The 9,189-nt window shown below is 41.9% G+C and overlaps 1 protein-coding gene across 1 annotated transcript; it reads right to left on the minus strand.

Annotated features, from left to right (window-relative positions):
* Positions 1-584: 584 nt before the first annotated feature.
* LOC121987680 (zinc finger protein ZAT4-like) lies at positions 585-1,988 on the minus strand. The gene has a single exon (XM_042541416.1). It carries the CDS (start codon positions 1,732-1,734, stop codon positions 697-699), a length of 1,038 nt encoding a protein of 345 aa, XP_042397350.1. The 5' UTR covers positions 1,735-1,988; the 3' UTR covers positions 585-696.
* Positions 1,989-9,189: the final 7,201 nt, after the last annotated feature.

Genomic DNA, 9,189 nt, shown 5'->3' on the forward strand with positions numbered 1-9,189 from the left:
GAACGTGCTTAGTGTAACATGTCGATTAATGGAACACTGACATTCAGGTCAGAGGGTCAGGGAAGGGAAGTAGAGCGGCTCAATGTGAAAGAAGAAAGCGCTAAACACTAGCGTAGCAGAGAGAGCGAGGGGAAAAACAAAAAAGTGAAGAAAAGATCAAGAAACAGTGCAACAGTGAGTTTTCCAGGTGGGTGATGCAGTAGAGAAGGAACAAAAGCTGCAGCAAAAAGCAGCGATTCTACTCTGCTCAGCTCTGTCCTGCTTCCCCATCCATCTCTCTCTCAGCCTAAAGATTATATAAAGAATATAAAAAGCTTAAAATAGTTGGATTAGAATGAGACAGAGCACATTTAGTAAGAAGAGCTGGGAACAGTAGTAACTTGCAGAAACAAATTGGAAGAGGAAGATGCCTCATTGAGACGGAGATGACCTACTCTGTTCTTGATTAGCTGATGCAGACAGCTGCAATTGTAGCTCGAACAACAACAGCAATAACAAAAATGCAACTGATTTAGCTAAAGCAAAAGAGAAGCGAGCGGGTTCAGAAACACACAAATATAATCGCCAATTTATCCAACTGAAAGAAAGAAATAAAAACTTTAGCTTCATCATTGTTTGAACGAAAACTTCTGTTTTTTAGGTTGTTTTGGGTTCTTTGCCCTTCAATTTGTTACCTTGAAAAGTTGGAAGTGATGCTCATGGGTCGGCAACGCAATCCATATCCGAGACGGCTGACAGTTCCACCTCGTCGTCCGCCATCGCCGGCAAGTTGAGGTCGAAGAGGCTGATGCTGTTTGCAGGCTTGGTGGCGGAGCCGGCGACAGGTGACGTGCCCGGTCGAGAGCGTGGCGGCGGATAGAGAGTGACAGACACAGGCGTGCCGCGGGTGACCGCAATGGAGGAGGAAGAGCTGAAGTGGGCCCTTTTGTGGCCTCCGAGAGCTTGGCCGGAGCTGAAGACTCTGAAGCAGAACGGGCACTCGTGAAGCTTCGCCCCGGCATTGGCGTCGGCGGAGTCCACCTCGCCAAAGATCTGGCCGGGCTCGGCGGCGGAGACGCACCCATTGTTCTTCTTGTGACTCGCCCGGTGGCCACCGAGGGCTTGGTACGAGCGGAAGACTCTCTTGCACGCGCCGCACTGGTACCGGGTCCTTCCCTTCCGCGGCGTCGGAGTTGCCGGCGATCGAGTAACTTGCCCACGCTCCACCTCCTCTTCTTCCTCGTCCTCATTGGATCCATCGGAAAGGTGGACCTCCCCGGCGACGCCCCAAGAAGAATCGCGGGAGAGCATCATTAAGCAGAGGGCGACGTCTTCCGCCGGGGTCACATCCGACACCGAACTCGCCGGCTCCGCCTCCGCCGGGGAGGCGCGAGACCGCTTTCCCTGGCTGCCGTCTGCTCGGGTAGACTCCGTGTCGCTCTCCCGGTCCTGGACGACGACGCTCGAACCGGCCGGCTCGAGCGCAGGTAAGGTCGAAGAGAACTCGGGGTCCACGAGCCGGAAGCTCTTCCTGGGATTCGTCCTCAAGCCGTAGGAGACGGAGGCGGCCGTCTCCTTGCCCTCCTCCGCCTCTGCCTCTAGCGCCTGACTCGACGAGGCGGAGGCAGAGGAGTCTCCCTGAACCAGGGGAGCAGCGGCGGCGAGGGCGGAGACCGCGTGGGAGCGCATGTGACCGCCGAGGGCGCGGCCGTTGTTGAACCGGCGGAAGCAGCGGTTGCAGCTGTAGCGCTCCATGGAACTCAATCCGACTGTTTCCTTGGCATCCTAAAAAGAGCAGATAACCAGAAGCCACTCGATCGCCCACAAACACACCAAATTTAATAAATTCCAGGACAATTCTTCTATTTTGTTTTTCTTCCAGTAAATCAGACGCAATCCACTAAAAAGAAATATATCGAAGCGTAAGCTATTAAAAGATGTTAATCAGAGCTTAGCTATCTGGATCTAAAGCTTATCATCATGAGTTTGTAACAAACTCTCCGACAATAGTGCTGGGTAGCTGCTATATGTTAATGACAAGTGCATGGCATTTGCTCCAGCGAGATGCAATTATTTTGCCGCATTATTAGGCTCACGACTGCGGAGCCGATAGGTCGACGATAACACTGCAATTTCATTTGAATAATCTCCAATTTCTTTCTTTTTTAATTTTTAATTTTTCTCTCTTTTCTATTAATGGCAACCACGGACCGGGCTGTTAATGGGCCAGGCCAAGTAGCCTGATTCTAGGACGACGGTGCTGGTACACATTCTTCTCAATCATGCCCGAGTTTTTTAATTTTCCTAAATACCTTTGCCACAAACAGTTCGTTATGCTCAGCAGCTACTCATACAGCTGCAATGTTCTTGCTTCTATGCTGTGAGCTGTGAGATCTATTTACAAATTCGTACAAAGAATCAAATTGATGTTGAAGTATTTGTAATTAACCCATGAATTGCTTGTTCTCAATTTAGCAGTGTAATTTGTTGTGTTTATTTAGTATGTTGTCTATATTTATTGAAAGGTGTACAAAATGGTCTTCTCATAATTTATTCAAGTATACGAGTTATGCCATATGATCCCTTTAAATATAGGCGCATATGTAACTGATTTTATTTTATTTTAATAATTTCTAAAATCTAAAGTGCATCTGCAATAATATCAATCACTGTAAATGATTATTGTCATAAAAGATATTTCGTAACGAACTTAGGACAGATATTTCCAACTGATTAATTGTCATGCTGGTTAGTATAGGAGGATTCCACTACGAAATGGAACATTTTTATTGAAATAATTGAAGAATATTTGTAATTTTTTTATTGGAATAGTCAAAGGGCATTCCTTTCCATTTGTTTTTAAAAGGATACTCCAACTCATCCATCCCACCTTCTGGAATTGTCTTTCCGTTTTTGACAACGGATGATATAACTTTTACAAAACTACTTTTACAAAACTACATAGCCATGATTGTGCAGTTATATTTCCATAGCTACTACAATTATAACATTTCATAATTATTACAATATAATATTTATTAGTATTGATCATAAATAAATTATTTATATTTAATAATTATTATTCATAATTACTATAACATGATATTAACCTATGTTGACTAATGTTGAGCAAACATGAAATGTCCATATTATAAGAGTTATTGACTATAGTTATTATAATACAGTGTTATTAATATTAATTAGAATCGAAGTACTCCTATAATATAATATTGACCAATGTTAATCGAAGATAAATCATTCATATTAGAGCAACTATGAATTATAATTACTATAATATAATTTATTTATTCCCACGGGGGTGTCTAGTTGGTCATAGAGTGACAAATTTACTATAATGAAGTAGAGATAAAATCTCGGCAAGTGCATGCCCTCAGAAAAAACTTTTCCCACCCTTAGTCACTTAGTGGTCAGTTATAAGTTGATTATGTGATTTACCTTCTTTCACATAACTTGGGGGCAAGCTGTAAAAGATGTTTGAGGTGAGCGTAATCACCTTTTACTATAATACATTACAATTTATTAGTGATGATCAAAATTGAAGTGTTGATCAGAATCACAGTGTTGCTATAATATAATATTGATCAATGTTAATTACAAATAAAATACTTATATAATAAAGTAGATCCACTATCTTACCGATCCCCCTAATGCTAGCCTCACGGATATAGAGGGAGGTAAATACAGGTACACAGGTATTAGGCCATGGTGGGGTGATCACAGGTCGTCAGTGTTGGTGCAATATTCCCTAGGTCAAGGTTGATCTAGTTGACTGAGCTTGAATTAGTTCAAGCTCGAGTCTTGATGTTTGAGTTTAGATGTTTGACAATACATGTAGACAACACATGGAGATTGCAGGTGTGATTGTTCATGTGGGGAGATTGTGAAGGAGAGTCAAGTAGATCAAGGTTGATTGGATACTTGACTGAAAAATCCTGGTGAGTGAAGCCAGGTGAAAGTCCTGGTGAGTGAAGCCAGGCAGGTGTGGAAAGTCCTAGTGAGTGAAGCTAGGTAGAAGAAAATCCTGGTGAGTGAAGCCAGGTAAAAGACCTAGTGAGTGAAGCTAGGCAGTTGGAAAATCCTGGTGAGTGAAGCCAGGTGAAAGTTCTAACTGGGAGGTTAGGCAAACTGGAAAGTCCTGGTGAGTGAAGTCAGGCAGATGAGAAGTCCTAGTGAGTGAATCTAGGCAGAAGGGAAGTCCTGGTGAGTGAAGCCAGGCACGAAAAATCCATGTAAAATACCGGAAATAGGCGAATATAATTAAAGGAATTTTCCGGAATTTTTGGAAATTTTTCGGGAATTTTTCGGAGCTCGTACGGATAAGTTCACGGGGATAAAAACGGGGCCCGGAAAAGCCTGTTTAGGATACCCTGTTTTAATGAGGAAAAGTTTTAATTTTCCTTTTCCTTTTCTTTTTCTTTTATTTTTCTTTTCCTCTGGTTTTTCCCCGACGCCGAACTCGCGTGTTCTTCTTCTCCTCTGCCGAACCCTCCTTCCCTCATCTCTCGCGACGCCGGTCTTCTCCACACCGACGCCTCTACCCTAATCTATTTGCGCCGATCGCCTCTTCCCCTGCCGGAGTAGTGCCGATCCGGCGACGCCGTCTCTGTGCCCTAGCCGCCGTTGCTGACACCCGAGCAGGAGCCGAGCGATTCCTTGCCCTAGGTGCCGACGCCGCACCTCTCTGCCCTAGCGCCGGCTCGCCGCCGAGTCCTAGTTCTCGTGCACAACTTCGACTAGGGGCAGAGCCGAGCCCTAGTTTCCCGATCGCCGGCACTCGAGTACCACTGTTTGGGTTCTTCCGTGCCCTAGCACTGAAGCCGACCACCACTGTGTGCCGACGCCGTCTGTGTGCCTAAACCCCCTCTGCCCTAGTTCCTTTCTGCTGAGCCAACAAGGTGAGTGGGTTGTAACACTTGGTTGCACTCTGGATTTCCCCTTCTGACCTAATCTGCAGATGTAGGGTTTAGCGAATCGCTGATTACGAGGGTAATCTTGTGCTGTGGATTGTTCTTGGGTCCGGCAGCCACTTTCCAGCAGCTATTTCTTTTGGGAAACTTTTGGTAGCAACATCTCCGGCAGTGAGTTATTGGCTGAGGCATTCAACTCAGGTGAGTTTTGATTGAGTTTTTCTCATGTATTTAAATCTAGATATAGATGGATTAAGGTTGAGATTTCTTAACCTAAATGAATTAAATGATTGGTAAGCCAGATCTGGATTAGAACTTGTGATTTAATAGGCATATAATAAATCCTAATTAGAAGGTGTAGTTAGGGTTAATGAAACTAACCCTAGTTGGCCGATTGATTAGAATTTAGTTTGGCTAATAGTTGTATGATAAATTAGCTAAACTAGGCATTATGTTTGATGCCACAGGACTTTGACGCGAGACGAGTATCTCGGAGTCAGATTGGACCTTTTTATTTTCGGAGGCGGGTACTTTTGACTTTTTGTCTTTGATATGCTTAGTAATGAAATTAACATATTGCATCAATTGTGTTTCTTATCTGTTTCGGTTAATCACTACCCAAATCTTGATATATGTTTGATTGATTGATTTGTTTTGCATCCCATGTATACTTTACCTGTTTATACATGCTTTTACGGGTAGTGATATACCATGCTTCACCATGTTCAGGACCTAGGTTTTTATACCTTCTATGTACCTTTGATTCGATATGATTCGTTGACCTAGGGTGCACTTTTCTATATATATGGATTAGGTCAGGACGTTTATATGGTTATTGCCATGCATCATTTGCATGATTGCATGCTGTGCGATAGTCCGCTCCATTATTGTTGAGCACATCGCCAGTTACATGGATCTGCACACACCACCACTCATGGGTTAGTGGTCGATTCAGGCAGAGTGTGTTGCAGCAGGGACTCTGTTAGGCACCGTTGGTCCGCTCATGGGTAGTGTGACACAACGAGTTATCCGGCAGGGATTCCTCCCCGTCATCGTGTACCGGGAGTTGAGAGCATTGCGCTCCCCCATCTATGATTTGGGGTAGGAGGATAGGTGTACTCGACATCCCGTCCACTCGGTCACTCATCGGGAGTAGTGACGAGTGTTTGTGTCAACACTGCATACCACTAAGATGACGAGCATCGTATTAGTCCTAGATGAATCGATAGCAATGGGTTGATGCATTTTTCTTCTCAGCTACGAATAATTATACCTGTGTTTGATTGACTTCGATGACATTGTAATATATGCAATGTTTGACTTGGGGCATTTTAGAGCATAATGTATCTTTGCCACTGATGTTATGTTTACTTGGATGTATTTTTTATCGTTCAGGAGAGCATGATTTCCAAGTGTTGTTTCTTTACTTCACTCAATTGTACCTAGTGTTGGACTCACCCGCCTCCATTGTTGTTATTTTCAGGTTGATGCTGTCAGGAGGGAGTTCCAGTCGCTGGTCCCCACAGCACGTAGTGCTACTCCTCTGCTGGTTTTTGAGTTGTTGTTTTATTTTAGCTTTCCGCTATCAGACTTTGTTTTAGTTTTGTTTTGGACTTTACATATGGATATTGTATGAAATCTTTCCGTTGGATGGACTTTTGGTATAATTTGGATTTACTCTACTACATGCCTGCCTGGACGGCAGAAGAGGTGAGTTCGTCGGTTTTGAGCTTTACGAGTGTAGTTGAGTAGGGTGGTTTTCGAGTCAGAGTATTACTACTTTGTTTGATTATATATAACTGCGTGGATGGTTGTGTGGAATGTGTTTTTATTGATTGTTATTATTCCAGCCGCCTGTGGCTGAGGTATATGAGATGTAGAAAAGTTTCAGATTGTCCGCTGTACAGGGGAGATGCTGCCGAAATTTCTTCGGACAAGGACTCCTCTGGGGCGTGACAATTTAGTGGTATCAGAGCACAGGTATACGATCTTTTGTTTTCGTATTTTTGATGTTTGGGATAACCTGATACCAATTTATTTACTTGGTATCAGAGCACCAAGTTGGGCGATACTTGTTGGATTTTTATATTTTGGATTTTCGAGATTTATCTGATACCAATTTATTGGTATCAGAGCAGGTTACGATACCTGCTTTTGGTGTTCTGGATTTTTGGATATCTATTTCAGTTTGTTGGATTTCTGAGATTTGTCTGATACCAATTTATTTGGTATCAGAGCGGGTTATGATACCTGCTTTTGGTGTTTTGGAGATTTATCGGATACCTGTTGTTGGTATTCTGGATATTTGGGTTAGCCAGGTTTGCGAGTCAAACTGGGCATTTTTGGATTTTCGATATGGTTATGTTTCAGATTTCGGTTTCGGATTTATATGGATTTCCGTCGATTTTCTCGTTCGGAATTTTGAAGTCAGAAGTTGGGGACTGGACAGCGATGGAACATCTCCAGATGGCTAATAGGTATGATGGTTATTTTATGATGGTTAGGACATCTAGTAGCACTTTATCTTTATTACCTGTCTGGTTGTTGTAGCCATATTACATGTGATGGGTTAGCCACTGATCTTGGTCGACCCTAATATAGATCAAGGATTATAGTCTCTGGTGATTTTTCATATCATACCATCAGTAGTTTTAGCTTCTGTTACTACTATTAGGAGATGGAGGCACATATCAGTCTCTGCTATTGTTAGCTGGGTAATGGATGATACCTATATATTCCTGTGGACTTAGCTAGTAGAGTTTTTATACTCGTATCTTTTGGATATTAGGGTATCCGATACGATGAAAATTGGTCATTGGAGAGTTATCATGTTTGATCATTGTTGAGAATGATTTAAGGTTGAGGGATATTGGAAGATCAGATATTGTGATGTTGATTTCTTATGGTTTATGAGAGTAAATGTTATGTGGTTGTCTGATGATCAAATACTAGATATTTGTTTTGATGATCTATTAGTGGATAACTATTTTGATGATTTATATTTGGGTTGTCATTGATGGTGACATAGTGAGTGTCATTTATGATATTCACAGGTTTGATGATTATGGTTGGTGATCAGATTATAAATTGGGGTGCTGGAGAGTTTTACGGTTGAATGTGCCTATGAGATTTTAATAAACCTGGTTGGTTATGGATAGTTAACAGGATGATATATAAAAAAAAATGATATATGCTTCCTCTGATATGGGACTATGTGGATAAATAATGATTGATGTTTTGAATGCTAACTTGCCCTCATGGGGAGTAAAGATTTATTCATCTGATATAGTGTGGGCTGATGTTTTTGAGGATGAAGATGAGAGTGTCTTGATGTTCTTAAATTCTGACTTTTTCTTTTGGGTCGTACACATTTATACATATGATATTATGTGGTTGGATATACCTTAGTTGCTTGTGGAGGATTAAGGTATTCTTGATTAGTTAGTAGATGAATGATTTAGTTTTGTTGGTTGATCAGTAGAGGATTGCCATACTCTATTTTTAGAGGTTCGAACCTTTAGGTTATTCGTGCTTAGTTATGTATCGAGAGCACATTTGAGTACATGTTTTGTACTGACGTGGAAAGGACTGATTTAGCCATATATCATTGTCGGCTTGGATAGGTTATAAGGATCGATGTATCCTATTCCATGAAGACTTTGACCGTGGATTGTATATATCTGGTGGGATAACTTGGAGGGTGCTTTTGGATATGTGACCCCGCTGATGTAAGAAAGTGTAGAGCTACTTGCTTAACACTTATGGGATACAATCGTTATTAGTGTATACTGGAAGAGTACATTTGGATTTATGATGATAAAATTTTCCTCACTAGATATAGTCTTGGTAGTGCATGACATTGACTTGCAATGTTATACCATGGTGTGTATATCTTTCTTGTCCGATACTAGTTCCTTTGAACCTATAGCAGGGTTGTTACTGGATGATTAGGCTGCTTTATTTTGGGTTGCTTTTGATTGATGTATTCATGCTTGATACATATGCATGAATTTTGTTTAGATATACCGGTAACCCATGAGTGTTGGTGGCATAAAGTTGGTCTCTTTGATTGAGCTGGTATGCTGATTTTGCATGTATATCATGATTGTTTTGGGTTGTAGGAGTCCTGTGGTAGACTGTCCATTTGCAAGTAGTATATGTATCCATGTTCTGATATGGTTTGAAGGTTCCTTGTGGATTATAGATATGTAGTTCGGTGTATGTATCTGGATGTATTATTGAAGATATCTTGTTGATTAAATCCGAGATGTAGTATAAGTAC

This window comes from Zingiber officinale, chromosome 5B, assembly GCF_018446385.1.
Source record: "Zingiber officinale cultivar Zhangliang chromosome 5B, Zo_v1.1, whole genome shotgun sequence".
Classification (NCBI taxonomy): Eukaryota; Viridiplantae; Streptophyta; class Magnoliopsida; order Zingiberales; family Zingiberaceae; genus Zingiber; species Zingiber officinale.